At 34.0% G+C, this 19,530-nt stretch overlaps 1 protein-coding gene and 1 long non-coding RNA gene across 3 annotated transcripts; one reads left to right on the top strand and one right to left on the bottom strand.

Moving 5' to 3' along the window:
- Window positions 1-276: 276 nt before the first annotated feature.
- LOC127856553 (poly [ADP-ribose] polymerase tankyrase-2-like) lies at window positions 277-15,770 on the bottom strand. Of its 2 annotated transcripts, XM_052392844.1 has the most exons (10): window positions 15,633-15,770; window positions 14,873-14,965; window positions 10,478-10,600; window positions 8,141-8,253; window positions 7,535-7,639; window positions 7,091-7,142; window positions 6,239-6,355; window positions 5,638-5,736; window positions 4,012-4,074; window positions 277-3,376 (listed from the first exon to the last, which is right to left on the bottom strand). In XM_052392844.1, the coding sequence occupies exons 1-10, from the start codon at window positions 15,664-15,666 to the stop codon at window positions 3,210-3,212; spliced, it is 966 nt and encodes a 321-aa protein (XP_052248804.1). In that variant the 5' UTR covers window positions 15,667-15,770; the 3' UTR covers window positions 277-3,209. The 2 variants fall into 2 exon arrangements, with proteins under 2 accessions (XP_052248804.1, XP_052248805.1); XM_052392845.1 differs by lacking the exon at window positions 5,638-5,736.
- A 139-nt stretch (window positions 15,771-15,909) lies between these two features.
- On the top strand, window positions 15,910-19,322 carry LOC127856558 (uncharacterized). The gene is made up of 3 exons (XR_008038120.1): window positions 15,910-16,047; window positions 17,703-17,857; window positions 19,181-19,322. It is a non-coding gene; the product is annotated as an uncharacterized LOC127856558 (long non-coding RNA).
- The last annotated feature ends 208 nt before the right edge of the window (window positions 19,323-19,530 follow it).

The raw sequence follows: 19,530 nt of genomic DNA, 5'->3' as shown, positions 1-19,530 counted from the left end.
ATAACTTTTGCAATATTGAAGATTGCAACTTGATATTTGGCATGCAAGTGTAACTTGTGAAGCTGCATATTTTGAGTGGTTAAAGGTCAAGGTCATCCTTCAAGGTCAAAACTCAAAAAATACAATCCAAGGGAAGTAACAAGCTTTAAAAGGGAGATAATTTCTAAACCTGCCAAATGATGTATTGAAATTTTATTTCAAAGCGGCGCAATAGGGGGCATTGTGTTTCTGAAAAACACATCTGTTGTTATCTTAAACAATTAAAAAAATAACAAATTTCATTAGTGTTTTATTCAACAAAAAAGTTTTCCCAAGTGGTAACATATTCAATAAATCTAACTTTTAAAGAAAATGATGGTAAAACAAGTCACATAAGATTCAAAATAGCGAAACAAGATTAGAAGGTTATATACTGAATATTATAACTTATTCTTAAAAGGGAATAATTTACTAGAACAATCGTTTAAATAACAGCTCCAAGAACAAGATGAAAGCAGTACAAATAATCTAACAATCGTCCTAATAAACATTCAAAACACTTAACTTTGCAATAATGACAAAAAGATTCTGAAAAACAACGCCAACCTAGTTTTAAAACAGATAGTCGTATTAAGAGCATCACAGTTAAGTACAATGTGATCAGTATAAATGTATACAAGTATTAACAAGTGGACTCTACAGCTTTAGAACGACAATGAATATGTCAACTTAAAAACACTTTGAAGAAGAGAAACATTGGCACGGAACCAATAACAACTCGTAATACAGCAATTTAACAGTATCACAGATTGGCTTAGAGAAGTGTTGAACTATTGAACAACAATGGAATATATTAACTTAAGAACACTTCAAAGACAACAAAAACATCGGCACGAAACTACTAACAACTCGTTCTACAGCAATTTAACAGTATCACAGATATTGAACAACAATGGAATATATTAATTTGAAAACACTTTTCTAAGAGACCAAAAACATTGGCACGCAACTTATAACTTCTTCAACAGCAGATTAACAGCATCACAGATTTATTTATAGCAGTTTGATGCTATTGAACAACAAAACAATATGTTAACTTAAAAACACTTTGAAGATGACAATAATTTGCACGCAACTATATATATATATATATATATTAACAAATCATTCAACAACAATTTAACAGTATCACAGATTGGCTTAGATGAGTGTGAAGCTATTGAACAACAATGGAATATATTAACTTGAAAACACGTTGAAGACAACAAAAACATTGGCACGCAACTTATAACAATTCGTCCAATACCAATTCAACAGTATCGCAGATTAGCTTGGAGAAAATATTAACATGAAACAACTCTGAACAAGATCACAGAATAGCTTAGAGCAACAAAATATAATATACACACTTAAACAATCACATTAACCTATAACACATTTCAAACGTGTGTTTGTAAAACCAAAAGCTGGTCTTCTTGAAGTACAATAGTTACCACTTGATGGCACTTTCTTTACTTTGGTGTAAAAGCTAAGCTACACTTTATATTACTTGCAGTATTAATGTTGTATTCAGTTTTTATAAAAGTCATGTTGATTCCTGATATATTATTACCGGTTTTAAATTGCCCCCATATATGTGTATACAGTGTATATATTGGAAATTCTGGATTTGAAAAATGCCTGAAATAATCATTCATCATTGAAAATTACTTAACCAAATTAATGTATAGCTTTGATATAAGCAGAACAGGACAACAGAAAGGCTTTGAGCTGGAATGATATTTTGTTTACTTATGTAAAGACAACTGAAAATTGTCAAAGAACGTATACCAAATCAGTTAACAACATAACAAGTAGTTCTAAACAATAAGTTAACAATATCACACCTATGCATAGAGCAAGTATTAACTTCAAATTACGACCAACAACAATATCACAGATTTGCTTAGAGCAAGTATTAACTTCAAATTACAACAAACAACAATATCACAGATTTGCTTAGAGCAAGTATTAACTTCAAATTACAACAAACAACAATATCACAGATTTGCTTAGAGCAAGTATAAACTTCAAATATAAATGTACAAGAAATTATAGCTACGAACAACAAATGAAATCTTAACATAGAAAATCAGATTAAATATTCATGTTACTATTTCTTCGAACATGTTCAAATATCAATACAAACTATGACATGCAATTCTGAACTTAAACACTGTAAGCAATTCAATTGTGTAGCATCCTGTTTTAAAGATTTGCAAATGTTCAAATTAATATTTGCATTACTTAAAGGAATCTTAACAGATATAATCATACATTCAACAAATTAATTAGCCCCCAGTAAATTAATTTCCATGTGAACCACAGGCGCAGAAAATGGATGTTTGCGTGTGGCATTTTGTGAAATGTTTTTTTTTTAAGTTTGAATTGGGGGAGACAGAGTACATTAAAACAGTTCATTTTTCAAAATGCCAGTTCCTTCTTTTTGTTATAACATTATTGGTGGGTTATTGATATTTCAACTTTAACAGTGTCACAAAATAGTGTTGAACACCATTTAAATTTTTTGATCAATTCACATTGAAGATCAAAACAACATACAATTATGCATAGAGCCATACATAGTCACAACAATTTAAGAATATCACAATTTAACTAAAAGAGCTTTTTTACTATTACCAAGATCACAGTTGAGCTTTAAAAAAACAAGAGACACACCTAACTGAAACAACAACAAATATGTTTTCAAAACTTACATCAACCTGTTCAAAATCCAAAAACAAATTAAGTTGTCATATATGTTAAGGCTTAAGCACTTGAAATGTGTGGCTATAAATAGGATGTTGAGGTATCAGTTTTAAGTTTAAAACAAGCAAATTCGTTGAATTGATATACCCCGCCAATATGCTTCTGGACACAAAAGTGTTACATTTGACACTAAAAAAAGCAATTTTTCAAGATACAAAGGGCCATAACTCTGTTATTAACAAATGGTGTACAATGCCATTTGGCGTGCATCATGCTCTTATCCATATAAATACTCATACCAAGTTTCAATGAAATCCGCCAAAGCACTTCCAAGATATGGCTCCGGACGGACAGAAAGACGGACGAAAAGACGGACAACACAAAAACAATATCCCTCCGCCTATTGCGGGGAATAAAAAAAACAAAAACACAAAATATAGAAATATAAATGTCAATTAATAATATTTTGAAAAGTGGACGTTTCACAACATTTTCGGTGACATAATCCTTCTAGTGGATTCAATCAGGTGTTTTCTCTCTGGACTTTGAAGTCCAAATGATATGTGTGGGGGCGTGTGATGGTCCACTATGTCCCACACATGGGGATTGGGCAGATAAATCTCCAATAGCCTGGCCGCATCCAGGTGACCTGTTATGATTGAAATAGATATATAAGCATCGCTCTGGGGAAACAGGGTTAAATGCGTGTGCGTAAAGTGTCATCCCATATTAGCCTGTGCAGTCTGCACTGGCTAATCAGGAATGGCAATTTCCTTATGGACTAGATTTTCGTTGAAAAGAGACTTTTTTTAAAAGAAAACTTCCATAAAAGCAAAAGGTGTTATCCCTTATATTAAAGCATGTTTGAACTGCACCCTTTAAACAATCACAATTTGTAATGTCATTAAAAAAATATTGTTCTACACTACGCAATTTTCAACCCTGAATTTCCTGTAAGAGAAATATTGTTCAGTGCAAACTACCTCTTAACACTGATTGATTATAGTCTGTCTAGAAAAAAAACATGTTTTGGAAAGTTTTATTATTTGGCATAAGTAACCTTTTCCCACTTTACTCAGAAACAAAGTGAAAATGGCTTAACGAACCAGCATAAAACCAGAACAGACTGCAAGTAATCGTTCTGCTTTTATGCCGTTTGCTGCTCATCTTAACGTTGGACATGAAGCCTTTTAAACTTCAATGTAGTAAAAATAGGTAAAATAGATTTTCTAAATGACTACATATGTTTCCAATTGAATATCTGAGTATTAAAGGGTTTAATACCTGCATTTGTTGCACTGTCAATGGGATAAATGCCAGAAGCACTTGGTCTGCATGGATCAGCACCTTTTAAAGAAAAGTTGAGTAGACTTTAGTGAACATTACTGAATAATTTCATTATAAAAACTTGTTCACAGATTTTTGACAATGGTCATCAAATAAAGGGACTAAAAAAATTGTAATATTTGGATTAATCCAAGTGTGTGTATTTGAGATTTATTTACAGGTCGTCCAGCGTCTTCTCGACTACAGATGTATCGACCTGCCCCTGTGACCCTTCAGGGGAGAAAATAAGGTCATATTATACATCATAGCACGATGGCCAATGAGACCTTAATGTGACTAGATGCTTTTTTTTTTTTTTTTTAATGGATTATGTAGTGGTTTGCCTTTTTATCAAAATGTTTTTTGCAGTATTCCTATTATCTCTTGATTATCATTATCCTTATTGGCATTAATGTTAATTCCTTATAGTTTGTGTGTGGTTTTTGTGCTCTCCGCCCCAAGAGGTGTTAGTGGGGGTTCGAGCGGGATACAGAGGGCGCCCCGATTCCAGAGGCGCCCCTGGTTCTTTTAAGTGCCCGGTGTACAGCACCGATACACTGCACCCCCGTTTAACGTCCCTCGCGGAGGACTTGGGATTAATCCAAAATAACACACAGAGATTAAAATGATTGTTTGCCCTTCCTGGAACTGGAACCCCAAGTCATTAGACTGCAAAATCTACTGTGCAACATCTGGGCCAGTGCTTAAAGGATACTTTAAATACAGTAATCATAATCAAAAAATAGTATTTATATTTTCAAAATGATATAAAAAATGTTGCAAATGCTATATAATAGAATATGTTTTTAATGAATTTCCTTTAAACTGACAAAGGAAAATATGGTATGAATGTGAACAAACAACTTCTTACGTCACAGTGGAAACTTCAGGTTCGCATTTATGACTTTAAAAGAAAGCACCATTACAAACAATGATTTCCTAACAAATATTAAGGGAATTATACTTGTATGTCTTATATGAAATGATCCAAGATTCTTATACATTTACAAATAGAGAGAAATAATGGCACATATACTCGTTTGTTGATATCACAGACAAGCAGTTTATGCAGACTTACACAACAGCTTGCCTCACCACCTTCATAAATCAATGTACCGGTAAACATTATTTTGTCACTTAACTAGGTATAACATTATATAACAGAAAGTATAAGTACCGACATAAAGTGTATAAATAAACACAATCACTCAGGCAACGACACTTAAGTTTTATCAATCAGAATTTTCACCATGAAATTTATCTCAACATAATTATATAAGATGCTGATCAAATTTCTTAGTCTATCTCTGGGAAAATGTTAAAATGGGGCTTAATGCATAAAGTGTAGTCCCAGATTAGCCTGTGCTGTCTTCACAGACTAACCAGTGACCATACATTGCCTTTTTTCAGAATTTTTTGTTTTAAGGGAGTCTGTTAGAAACAAAAATCAAGGCTAGGCAAACTGCACAGGCTAATCTGTCAGACAACACTTAAGGCACATTTATAAAACCCCAATTCCTCAAGGCACGGCTGATATTCAAACGTACATAATATATAAATATAAGTGCAATTCATGAAACTGACCATGTTTGAGAAGGAGCTGTATGATCTGCAAGTGTCCCTGCCCTGCTGCCCTATGAAGAGGAGTATAGCCTGCATGATTGGCCGCATTCACATCACAACCTGGAGTGACACAGCTCTAGATTCGCTCTTGGAAAACAGGGTTTAATGTATGTGCACATAGTGTTGTCTAAGATGTGCTTGTGCTTTGGTGGTATTTTATGTTTAAAGGCGGTATGTTCTTATAGAAAATGTCTTCCCTGATTAGCTGGTGTTGACCGCAAAAGCTTATCAGGGAAAATACTTTGCACACATGCAGTAGGCCCTGTTTTCCAAGAGCACCGCACGTATTCATCAGCAAGAAATGAAAGGCCAATAAGGGAACATTTTTAGAACTGGTTCAGATTTATAAACAAACATTTTGAACATATTTGTCTTTGGTCTTTAAGTTATTTTTGTATAGATGAAAATTTTCTGAAATAAAAATCTTTTATTTATTTTTTTCATAAAGAGTTTTCGGTATTTTACATGCCTCTGAGGATTTATACATATATTTTCAGAAATATATAATGATTGTTATTTAGTTTATACCAAATAAACATACATCTGCTCAATTTGCTGTTACCTGCATAAATGATCTCTTCCAGAACTGATATGTCTGGCTGACTGGAGCTTAAGACTCCAAATGTAGCAAGATATAATGCACTGTCGCCGCCATTTGTGGTTCGCTTGATGTCAGCCCCTTACGTGAATCACAAAAAGACCAATACATAAAAAGGGTTTTAAGCCAATGAAAAAAGGCAATAGTCATAACTTGAGTTATATCTACCAAATTGCCACTAATATGTTTAACACACAGAGAAAATTGCAATTCATCTATTTGAAACAAGTTAGTGCCAATTTGTCACAAAATATGCCAGTTTTTAAAGGTCTGGATTACATTGATCATGTTTGACAATTATAAGATAAAAACTTGTTGAGTTAGAGACCGCTTGACTTTGATTTAGTAAATTTCAGATTATTTAAGGGCCGTATTTCAAAAGTATTTCAAGCGAATTGACTGGTTTTCATACTTCCAGGCTAACCTTTTTACCCCACAAACATAATGTAACAAAATGTGATGATGATGCAATTTGAACTGTTTGAGTAAGAGAGGAGACTAGGTTAGTTTTGCCATTTGTTTTAAATTTAATGGATACAATTCACAAGTTCATTCAGCAATTTATCTGATAATTGAACAGGGCAAAGATATTATGCCCACACAAATTATCAAATGAACTTCCATGATGATCTGATTTGAATTGTTTGCTTAATTGATCAAGCAGACATTATTCTCCCGGATGCTGCCAAATATGTACTTTTAAAATATCCCAGTCAACATCTGTTTTGTACTTTAGACATACAAATAATGCAGTTAAGGCTAAAATAAACATTGTTTCTTTTATACTTGAAGAATAGTACAAATGTACTGTTTTACCTCTTTTCAGCATGAATTTTATTAGTTTCTTTTCACCACTAAGGCAGGCACACTGCAAAGCAAAATTGTCAACATCAAGAACCAAAATGTATTTTTATATATAAATAACTGCTATTACGTCAGTTTGTGATATTCTGCAGTTTGTGATATTCTGAATACATAAATAATGAAGTAACCAGTCTTCACATAAAATCTTCTAGCCCACATCCCAGGGATAGGTAATCGTAATGCATGCTACTGCAATTCCATTTAAATGTAATAATGTCATCCAATTTGTGCACAATTTACCTGTTGACTTGATTGCATGATTTGATCTGGTTAATTTTTACAAATCATTATTTAAAAAACTGACCAAATAATGCACAGACTACAGACATTTTGCACAACAACTACTGGTATTATTCTCCTGATTTTGAAACCAATGAAAAGTGGTGCGCTTGTTACCAGGAATAGAGTGAGGCCGGTGGATGGTATGACAGAGTTGACATCGTAGTGCAGTCTCTCAATGAGGCTCACGCAGGCCTCTGAATGACCCGGTTCATATGCTGTCTGAGAGATTTATAAACATATGATTGTCATACTGAATAACAGTTCAAGAAAATAAAAGAGGTCACTGAGTTTCTACACACCATTAATGAAACTGATTAAAATTGAACTGCCCATCACTAATCAGTGTAATTAGTTTTAGCGGATTGAAGACTGCATTATTTGCTTGTAAAACATACAAAATATTTCTTATTTCCAGACCTTGTTTGCTGCAAACATGGAAAATACAATAATTATATACTGATTTACAAGATTCCATTACAAACACTGATATCAAGTGCAGTTTTACTTCTGAAACCATATGATCCCTATTCATAGCCAGACAGGTCAAAAGTATCAGATTATTTACTTCGGACTTACTAAAATCCAGTACAAACACTGACATAAAATGCAATTCAACCATTGGAAACCATGATACCAACCCTTATTTCTACTACCACATATCAAAAGTATTGGATTAATTTTCTAAAGCAATTTTACAAAAATTATAATGTTTCTTATTACCTTTGCTAGATCAAAAACATTCCAATGATATGGAAATGGCAGAGAATATGGGGTTGATGGTGCAGAAATACATTCTTGCTCCTTTACTGCTTCAGTTGGTTTTCTTTTTATGACTACAATTGATAATTAAGGCACAAACACTCAGTCCAATTAATTTTCAAAGGTAGGGTATCAACGTTCTAGCTATCAAATCTCATTAAAATGTCTTTTTATTCATCAAACATGTCCAAATTACTTTTTACTGTGCATCTTGAAAAGGTTGTTAAAGTTACAATCTTCATTCAATATTTTGTCCCTCACATTATATCCAACCCACAGAAAAGTAGCCCTGAAGTCAAATAATTTACAATTTGTGAAAATATCTAAATTTAAAGAAAGTGTTAAATTGTCACAAAATATCTGATTTAGGCAAGAAAAACTATGACATGTATGAGATTACATAATAAATTACATTACAGGGTCCCTCTGGGGTAGTAGATATGGTGGGCCTAGCGACAGGGAGGTCATGGGTTCGATTCTTACTATGGGAGCATTCTTAAAGGGATCTTTTCACGGTTTGGTAAATTGACAAAATTGAAAAAAGTTGTTTCAGATTCGCAAATTTTCGTTTAAGTTATGATATTTGTGAGGTAACAGTATTACTGAACATTTACCATAGTCCAATATAGCCTTTATATGTATCTTTTGACGATTTGAAAACCTAAAAATTATAAAGCGTTGCCATGCGAAACGATTGAATAATTTGGAGAGTTCTGTTGTTGTCGTTTAAATTTACGAAACTACGAAGATTGCTTATATAAGATATAAAATACTTACACTGTGTATACCCGGCGGAATAGCAGAGAGGTCTAGTGCGTTTTTACTTCAGACTAACTCCAGGACTCCTGGGGTCACTGGTTCGAGCCCTGGTACCGGCTACTTTTATTTACTTTTTTAATTTTATTCTTGATTTTTATTGGAGCTTTAAAGATTAAATGTTTACATTTATCAATATAAAGCATTTAATGACCAACTCCAAATATGCCAAAATCTGTGAAAAGGCCACTTTAAGATCGCCCCCATAAAAAACAAGTACTGGTTCTAGTCCCAAGAAACGGCCTCAAGAGTGCTTCAAATAAGCCTTAGGCTTTCGATGCAATTGAGCTAAAATAAATAGGTTTAAACTAATTCATACATGCCATACGTCCCGGATTGTCCGGGACAGTCCCGGAAATGAAGAACTTGTCCCGCTGTCCCGGAAATATGTCAAATGTCCCGGAATTTACAAAATCCATATATACATGTACCTTATCTTAGGCTTAACTGCACCTCGAATCTGCGCATATCTGCAGCGTCTCCATGACAATGCCTACCCGAATAGGCAGACTACGCTACGTGTCAAAATCGATCAATTAACAGGGGTCCTGTTATCATATCGATTGTCTCACGTTCGCGGTCAAACCGAAAAGGCGGCATTGTTTAATGTGGTTGTTAATTGACTTAAATCTACTACGTCATTATTTCCCGCTGCGTAAGGGCAAAGGATAGTTGTTCACACATCGAATGAATAAAGGCGTATCAATAACTACGCGTTACACACCGGTCTTAATAACAATAACGCAGTGACGACACCATCTATGTTTAGAACGCTTACACTGAAAACACGTGGCTTGTATCTAGTAACGGGAGTAGTAATGTTTAATTTGACGTTAATAGATCAAGTTTATTTCGGATAGGCTTTCGAACTTTTGCAATTAACGATGCGAAACAAAAAAAACGTACCAAAAATGCATATGTCTATAAATATCGCTATATTTTATACATGTCCCGGAAAATCGGCAAAAGTCCCGGACAATTTAACTCAATGTCCCGAAATTGGTCTGAAAAATTATGGCATGTATGAACTAATTGGATGGACATTATGCGTCTTCTACATTAATCAAGTCTTACCTCTTATGCAAATGTATAGGAGAGCTATCAGAAGAATGTTGACTGCAAGTCTGTAATATTCCTCATATGTTTGTTCAGTCTTATACATTAATCAAGTCTTACCTCTTATGCAAATGTAGAGGAGAGCTATCAGAAGAATGCTGACTGCAAGTCTGTAATATTCCTCATATGTTTGTTCAGTCTTATACATTAATCAAGTCTTACCTCTTATGCAAATGTAGAGGAGAGCTATCAGAAGAATGCTGACTGCAAGTCTGTAATATTCCTCATATGTTTGTTCAGTCTTATACATTAATCAAGTCTTACCTCTTATGCAAATGTAGAGGAGAGCTATCAGAAGAATGCTGGCTGCAAGTCTGTAATATTCCTCATATGTTTGTTCAGTCTTATACATTAATCAAGTCTTACCTCTTATGCAAATGTAGAGGAGAGCTATCAGAAGAATGCTGGCTGCAAGTCTGTAATATTCCTCATATGTTTGTTCAGTCAAGTACTGCACAGTTTTGATCAAGGCATTTTCGTTCAAATAATCTGAAACACAGAATTGTGTACCTGGTACTTCTGGATAATTTCAAAACAATCAACTCATTAATTGTGTGCTAAACAAATATTTTTACTATGATTTGAAAAACACTCACAAAACATGTTATTTTCAATTTGTGAACTTATATATAATTTCAGGGAATAATCTAGAATTTACTATCTATGGGTCCCTTAACTCGCAGATTTTAGACCAATGAGTCCCAGGCCAAAATTAATGAGTCCACCTTGAAAAAGAATTTGTCCCAAATTTTGCAAGATACCAAGTAGTGAAGAAAATATGTCTAAATCACACTAGCTCAATAATTATACTTGCATTACACTTTTAATTATCTCAAAAACTTGTTGAAACCTTAAAAAACAACTTAATTTAGAGTTATCACTATCTTCTTTGCCTTCACATAGGCTTTAACATTATCTGTTACATGAATGTAACCTGTTACAACATTTCAACTTGATTCAAATCGATGATAATATTATTGTTAACATCTGAATTGCGAGCTTGATAACAGTCTTCACGATAGTTCATTTTATCCACTAGCCATTCGGGCTACTTGAATTGTAAAGACAAGTAGCCCAGCAGCAAAATTACTAGCCCAAAGTAAATTTGTTAAAATATACACCCTGTTAAAGGGTTTCATTTTTCAATAGCAGTTAATCTATTAAAAGTAAAATTGTATCCAGGGTATGTTAACTGTAAAGCCTATTGCAAAAACAATTGCAACACAATATAACAAGTCAATGTAATTATGTCCTTTATTAATTATAAGTATTTAACATGTGATAAACAACTTCTTCGTTCATCTAATCATCACTGCAATTGACATGACGCCTTATCTATGATCGCTCCGCCCACTAGAATTGATCCACCAATCAGCGATTGATTAATCGGGCGCACTCGTTAGCAACGACCTGTCCGCCATTTTCTAGACAAGCTACATGTTAAGGTTCACTTTTATTCCAATGAGTTTCTTTTGTTTTCCTCTAAAAAAAAACGATTAAAAATGGTTAAACGGTGTCAATGGGGATTATGTAACTCGCACAATCGATATCCTAAAAGATTAGTTGGTGACATTTAATTTATATCGTTTCCAAAGCCAAAAAGAGATCTTGAAAACTGTAAGAGATGTATAAATACATGCGGTCGTCACCACGAACAACTGAACGTCAACACTGTCAAAGACAATTATAATATATTTTCATCGGATATACTAGCAGATTTAAATAGTTTATGTTATCGATCTGATTATCACATAATATTTCACTTTTTTAAAATAGTTTTATCAGTTACTAGGTCAGAAGCGAGGTTCATCTGCATTACTTAAAGAGAAATAAAACCCACCATGAAGCCTAATTCATGCTGTGTTTTATTACTCTGATAGTAATGCACTTAATTGACATCATACATGTTATTTGAAGGTGACATGTGATTTATTATCTTATTAACGGTATCTACACATTTGCGCTCATGTGGTGTCACCAATAAACGCTTTTAATCCACACTAGGAGCTCGAATGCCTAGATCTCATTTTTTAAACGAGTTTCTATATTTTGTTCGGATTAAAAAACGGAAATGAAATATGGTAAAAACGGTGTAAAAAGGGTTAATGCAACTCTGACATTTGGTATCCAGAAAGATAAGTTAGATGAATTAAATTTATACCATTTCCAACGCGGAAATGCGGTCTTGACAAGAGCGAGTGGAAGCTTAAAAAATTATTGAGATCCCCTTTAAAGAACATTTATTTATTTCACAAACTTGAAATGTCATATAAGCAATAACTAAGCATTATTAAGTATGTATTATGTGTGCATGTAAAATAATTGAGAATTTTGGTACCCAATTTGTGTAACTTTACGAAATCCCCGTTAAAAATCGCGTTTCTGTGTGTGTCAGAAACAAGTGAAAACCATTTTGTTATTATTTTAATAAATACGTATCGATAAATGCTATTGTAAATGAGTTATTATTACTGATATTAGTTAAACAATAAATGCGGTAACTTCGCGGAAGTCGGTACCTGCGCGAGCGTCTGATATTGGTAGCCTTATTAATTTATAATAGCCTGACCGTATTCCCTTTCGTACAACGCTAATTTTATATCAGACAATGTCCAAACGACTGTGTTGGTTTTGCGCTTTAAATTATAGTGATTGATAAATGTCCCATAAGCAATGTTTAATATGATTAATATCACTTTTATACGCAATAACATGTGGGATTGAGGTACCCACCCGGCGTCAGAAAGCGCGTAAAACTTCACTGAATTCCCAGTTATATAGCGCTATTTCGTGTCAAATACACGGGTAGGGGGGAATGTTTCTGTAATAATTTTGTTAATAACACGGGTAAATACCGGTGAAGTGTTAATTTATTGCAAATACCACCATTACACGTAATAACTGGTTCGATTTCGGGAAGCGCGCAAGCGTTTAAGAGCGTGTTTAATGTACCGATTTACCCGTTATAAATAGCTAATGTTCTCTTTAATCTTATATTTTTTGCATTTGCAGAATAACTAAATGGCATCAACCCCTTTACACGTGTAATATGGTGTTAAACAAGTCCATAAAATCATCCGGAATATCGCGTAAATCTATATGCAGTCTATAGGCAAAGAAGCCATTTTGGTGTTAGCTTGTCTAGGTTTTCTTCATGCTGAGCCACGTGATTAAGTGGGCGGAGCGGTCACTGATAAGGCGTCATGTCAATCCTGGAGATCTTCTTAGTCAGAAACCATATCCTGTAAAACAAGCAACCTGATAGTTATTTTCCAGAAGTTTACTTGACAAGTGAAGGCATAGATGGCATACTTTTATCATACATGTTGACTTTTTTCTTATGCTGTGTTTTTAAGGGTAGCTTATTAAACTCTGTCTTACAGAAGAAGCTTCTCCTTCATCACTGATTTTTTACCACTTTTCTTGAAATTCACGTTTCCGTGATTTTTCATAGTCATTTGTTGACTTACGATCAGAAGTGGGCAGTTTCTTGCCTGGCTTCGCTCCAGCTACGTATTTAAGCATTATGCAGTCTATGCGCGTAGGGACTTACAACTTTGGAAATAAACACACAAACAAGGTTACAAAGTAAAACGATGCTTATTCCGGAAATGCAAGCCGCGTACGTTGATAAGTTTACTTCAGCAGAAAACACATCAGCATGACGTGTGCCAATAGTAAATAACCAGTCTAAATTGTTCACCACGTGGCCTGTGTTACGACTCGAAAATGACCGTTGAATGTATGGACCAATCGGTACGCGTTAAAATCTCGTATTTTAGGCGAAGTTGAACGAAGTTCTGTCGGAAATCTTCGCAAAGTACTCACAAAATAATAACTTTATCACACTTAAAAATGAAACAATATTGATACACGGAATTTCTACTGGCCCGACGGGCGTACAATATGGCAATTTTAATAGGCCAGAGCTATAATTTACACGCCCAGGCCAACGGGCGTGCGCTTATTTCGCAGACTGTGATAATATTATTGTTTACGTCCGAATTGCGAGCCGTTGACCTACCATTATTAAAGTTTAGATTTGTTTGTTTTGGATTTAGCTTCAACACCTTATTTCGGAGGAATTTTTTCTGTATTATTTATGACTAAGTTACACGAAGTTAAAGCAGGTTTTCATCCCAGGACTCTAGAAAATATCATAACACATTCTATTTAAAAGATTGATTCTAATTGGTTTGTATTATACAGCAGCAGCTGGACTAGAGCCAATCAAAAGAATTGTTAGAGTCTTCAAGCCTCATTCGGTTAAACTCAGCGTTCATTGCTACACTCTTGACTCGTACATAAGATGGTTCGTACTTATCGTGATCGCTTATGCGTTAACAGATACAGTTCAGCAATGCGTCCGAGTGGACGCACGTATTTCAAAACGATGCGTCTATTTCGATATTTGTGCGTCATAGACGCTGTAATTTATATTCCCTGTAATTTATACAATTCACAGTCCGTGCAGAACTGAAAAAAATATTTAAACAAGCAAATTCCTTGAATTGATATCCCCCCCCCCCAAATATGCTTCTGGACACTCATTTTTTCAAGATACAAAGGGCCATAACTATGTTATTATCGCATGGTGTACAATGCCATTCGGCGTGCATCATCCTATTATCCATATATATACTCATACCAAATTTCAATGAAATCCACCAAAAGACTTCCAAGATATGGCTTCGGACGAAAAGACGGACAGATGGATAACGCCAAAACAATATCCCTATGGGATAAAAATTAATAGCCTACCTTTGTGAGCATTGAACAATAGCTTTGCAGTTTCGGCAACTTCGTAAATAGTCTGTATGGTTCTGTTATTTATCAAATCCAGTTTAAATCCATCTGAAACAATGGCAGAACTTAAAGTTTCAGAAATGTTTCATTTTACAATAATCCCTTTGCTGTACAATGCTGTACAATTTATTTCAAATCAGAACATTTTTTTGTAATTTATAATTTGATTTGAATTATGTTGACACATTAATGAATATGATTTGATGAATCACACACTTCTAACAAAGCAAACACAACTTATTGTTTGTTTCCAGTTACCAGACTTACCCTGATTGTTTGTTCAGCCTTTTTATTCACGTGTCAATCATTTCTGCTAGATTCAATCATATTCATTAACATGAAAGAGAAAAATAAAACATTTTAATATCAACCGTACTTTCGTTTGACAACTGACGACAAAAATGATTCGTTTTTCTGCAACGATATCTATTCATATGACACACGAGCACTTACTCTGATCCTTATAAAAAGACAGTTCCGTTCGGCTAAGAGGACTGGGACAGTCATGTAAAATATTGAATAAAATATGTATTTTTTATAAACAACTGGTGAGTTGCAGATAATTGGTCAGTTAGCTACCACAATTTAACCAACTCTGTTGACCTGTTAATTCTTTTCAATGTATTTTGTAATAAGATGTATACTTTCTTAATGTTACTTTAAACATCCCATTCATTCCACATAGCTATGGTTGGCCAAGTTTAATATTTCTTACCATATCCTGCTGCGTTATCATTTGCTTCTCTCATGCTTGATACAGTTGCAGACGACAGGAAATGACAGGAAATGACATTCTACGCGTAATTTTTAGGCCTCTCATGTCCATATAAATGTTAAATGAAAAATAAAAAAAAACGAATCAATTGCGATAACCAATATGATATAGAATAAAAATAATGAGTTATTTTGTAATAATTTATCAATTTAAACAGATTAAACAGATTATCTACTTCTCTGATTTAAATTATTAATGAACTTTAAGCTGTGTTGATAAGTGTTGTTTTTATTTACTTGAATTGCTTCCCCTTGTTCTAAATTTGCCAAATATATTTCAGTGTGAATTTCAGCGTGATAAGAAGGTTGTTGAGTTTACGTGGTATCGTCTCTCACTCTGGATAAAACACAACGAGGTAGTTGCGTGAGAATAAGACATATTGTGGATAAGTGCTACATCTTCTGGTTTACCATGCTTAATTCTGTTTTCTTTTCAGTCAACTGTATTCTGAATGTCTAATTTAATTAATATTTTTGTGTTTTTATTTTCCGGATGATAAGGTTAAAGTTAAAGGGCTACCCACTGAGTAATCAAGATTAATTTTAAGGATGATCCGGGGGCCCTGCTGATAATAGCAAATGTAGTTATTTATGGAAGTTTTAGAAAAAAATGGGAACAAGCATTTTCAATTTAAAAAAATAATTGACTTTTAACATATTGTCTATTACGTTTTAGTTAACTAGTTGCATGATGGACTCGACCACAGATAAGTGCCATTGTGAGACCATTTTAATTGTGGATACTATTTTCTTTTCTGGCAAAAGCAATTTTATTGAGAAGCCAGTTAATGGGATATATAAGCATACATGCCATACGTCCCGGATTGTCCGGGACAGTCCCGGAAATGAAGAACTTGTCCCGCTGTCCCGGAAATCTGTCAAATGTCCCGGAATTTACAAAATCCATCTATACATGTACCTTATCTTAGGCTTAACTGCACCTCGAATCTGTGTGTCTCTGCAGCGTCTCCATGACAATGCCTACCCGAATAGGCAGACTACGCTAGGTGTCAATATCGATCAATTAACAGGGGTCCTGTTATCATATCGATTGTCTCACGTTCGCGGTCAAACCGAAAAGGCGGCATTGTTTAATGTGGTTGTGAATTGACTTTAATCTACTACGTCATTATTTCCCGCTGCGTAAGGGCAAAGGATAGTTGTTCACACATCTGAAGTCCAACATCGCTGAGTAAAAAATTAAAAGCAGTTTATGTTGGCACGTTTAACCGACAAAAAAGTTGAGTAAAAAAGTAAGCATATAAAAACATCATCCTCACTAGGTTTATTATTGTCTTGTTCTAAACCCCCAGTAAACATAACATTAAAAATAATAGTTGAATTTGAATTGCGTTCGCGTGTTTTATTGTGATTGGTTGTATGTATTGTGAATTGATTTAAGTTGACAATCTAACGGTACTGTATTGTTGTATTTTTTATTATATAAATGTTATAAATGAATAAAGGCGTATCAACAACTACGCGTTACACACCGGTCTTCATAACAATAACGCAGTGACGTCACCATCTATGTTTAGAATGCTTACACTGAAAACACGTGGCTTGTATCTAGTAACGGAAGTAGTTATGTTTAATTTGACGTTAATAGATCAAGTGTATTTCGGATAGGCTTTCGAACTTTTGCAATTAACGATGCGAAACAAAAACAACGTACCAAAAATGCATATGTCTATAAATATCGCTACATTTTATACATGTCCCGGAAAATCGGCAAAAGTCCCTGACAATTTAACTCAATGTATCGGAATTGGTCTGAAAAATTATGGCTTGTATGATATAAGTTGCACCAGATTATTAGCCAATGCAAAAATTCCCAAGAGATTTTGTTGTTATTCCAAAACAAGTCTGACATTTAGACTACCTCTCAATATTTTTTCTTTTTTTCCCAGCCATTATCTTGTTCTGTTGTTTTTTGCTTATAATTATACAGCTGTGATGTTTTTTGGTTATAATGATACAAAAGCATTGTTTTGTTTTCTAATCTTGCCAGAACCATGACAGTACCATTGAAGGATGAAAATAAAAGTCTATCTGACTTTAACCATCATGAAGACCACGATAGAACTAATAAACATGTCTCAGTAATGGCATCTGAACCAGTTGATACGGATGCATTTCTTCCTGCAGATGACACTAAGCAAAGTGGTAAGTAAATAATTGTGATACTTGAATAGCCTAACAATTAGAAAGTTTTTGTTGTTTCTTTATAAAAAAGCTGATGAAAAACAAATATTTTCTGATGTAACAGAAGAGACATTTACAAACAGTTACATATGCGTAGAACAAATTCAGTGATCAAATGTTCAAAAGCTGTGACTCATAATTGATAAACATTTAAAGACCCATGATGATGAGTATTACTCAGTAATCTGAAATTGGCTTTAAAGAAGTGCCAATAAACATTCTCTGTTTTTGACTTCACAACTATTTATTATTTACAAATAACATTTTAAAATGTTGATGTTCAAAAACGCTAGGTACAAACAAATAGAATGTACAATGTTTTCATCACAAGCTATCATATAATAAAACAAAGGCAGCAAATGTTTACAATGTTTACCAAACATGTTCTTTTGCCAAGTCATTGTGAATGTACTATTTTACCAGTTACTTATTCATAGATAACAATGTAAATTCTTAAATTAAGTTCATATAGTTTGAATGAAACTAATGTGCAAATATTTCTAGACTGCTGTTTAAAATTTGTTGTTGAAGGTTGTGCTGGGGAAATAGATATGGTGTCAGCCAGGGCCCTCGTTTTGCACTTTTTACCGCTGAATATCAGCGGCTTCCCCCATGAAAAACTTTTTTCCCCTATTTCAGCTAAAAATTCCCGCCTCCACAAAAAAAACATTTTTTATTTAACTTTTATACCTATGTTTCCAGCTGGTTTCATGCTACTTTCCTTTGATTCAATGTATATTTATGTAAATCACATTAAAATATAGCAATTTTAGGTGTTGAATTGTTGGTGAAAAGATCTTCTTAAATTCCCCTTTTCGACCAAAACGACGCGAAATTCCCACCTCTAAGGACCCTGGCCCTAGCCCTAATCCCCCAAAGTGTAGCAAGGGCCCTGTCAGCCTAGTGACCAGGAGGTTTCAGATTTGATCCTTACTTAGGGAGGATTCACAATATCTTAGTTTAAGACATCATGTTCTAGTTCTTTGGAAAAAACGGAATTCAGAATGTCTCAGTAAACCTTAGGTTTTTGATGGAATAAAATAAATAGATATAACCCTTTACCACTTAGATACGTTTTTAGCGCATTTGTAGTTCCTTAGAAAGTTAAATTTAATTGAAGACCTTTCTTACTAGAAGTTTAAAAGGCTTCTTTTTCAACCCTTAGATACTGATGAGAAGCAGGCTGTTCTGTTTTTATGCTGTTTGCCCAAAGCCATTTGCATTTTACTTCTGAGTGGGAAAGGGTTAAACTGAGCATGTTTTGTTCTTCTTTATTATTTTTAGACAAACACCATGACACAGCAGAAACGAACCTCATACCAGACAACTACAAGCATTTGCGACTTTGCGCTAGACTTAAAGTAGACTTGCCTTACAGACAAAGATTTATTCATTCGTTTTGGCTTTTCTGGACTTATATAGGCTTATATAGGCTTGGTAAGTTTGCAGTTTTTTGCAGTACATAAGTTAAGCCTTAAAATAGTTTTCGACATTATCATGTTTCTAATTCAATATTTTATATCAACTCTGAAGGCACTGATTGACTTTACATTTTCAACAGGGGCATTCATTATGAATCCCCTATTTTGTTGTTCTATTATTTTATCACAAACTGATTGTCCATTGCGATCGAT

The sequence above is a fragment of the Dreissena polymorpha genome, chromosome 13, assembly GCF_020536995.1.
Source record: "Dreissena polymorpha isolate Duluth1 chromosome 13, UMN_Dpol_1.0, whole genome shotgun sequence".
NCBI classification, from domain to species: domain Eukaryota; kingdom Metazoa; phylum Mollusca; class Bivalvia; order Myida; family Dreissenidae; genus Dreissena; species Dreissena polymorpha.
Note: the sequence above shows the minus strand (reverse complement) of the source record. Positions and strands in the feature narration are given on the sequence as shown.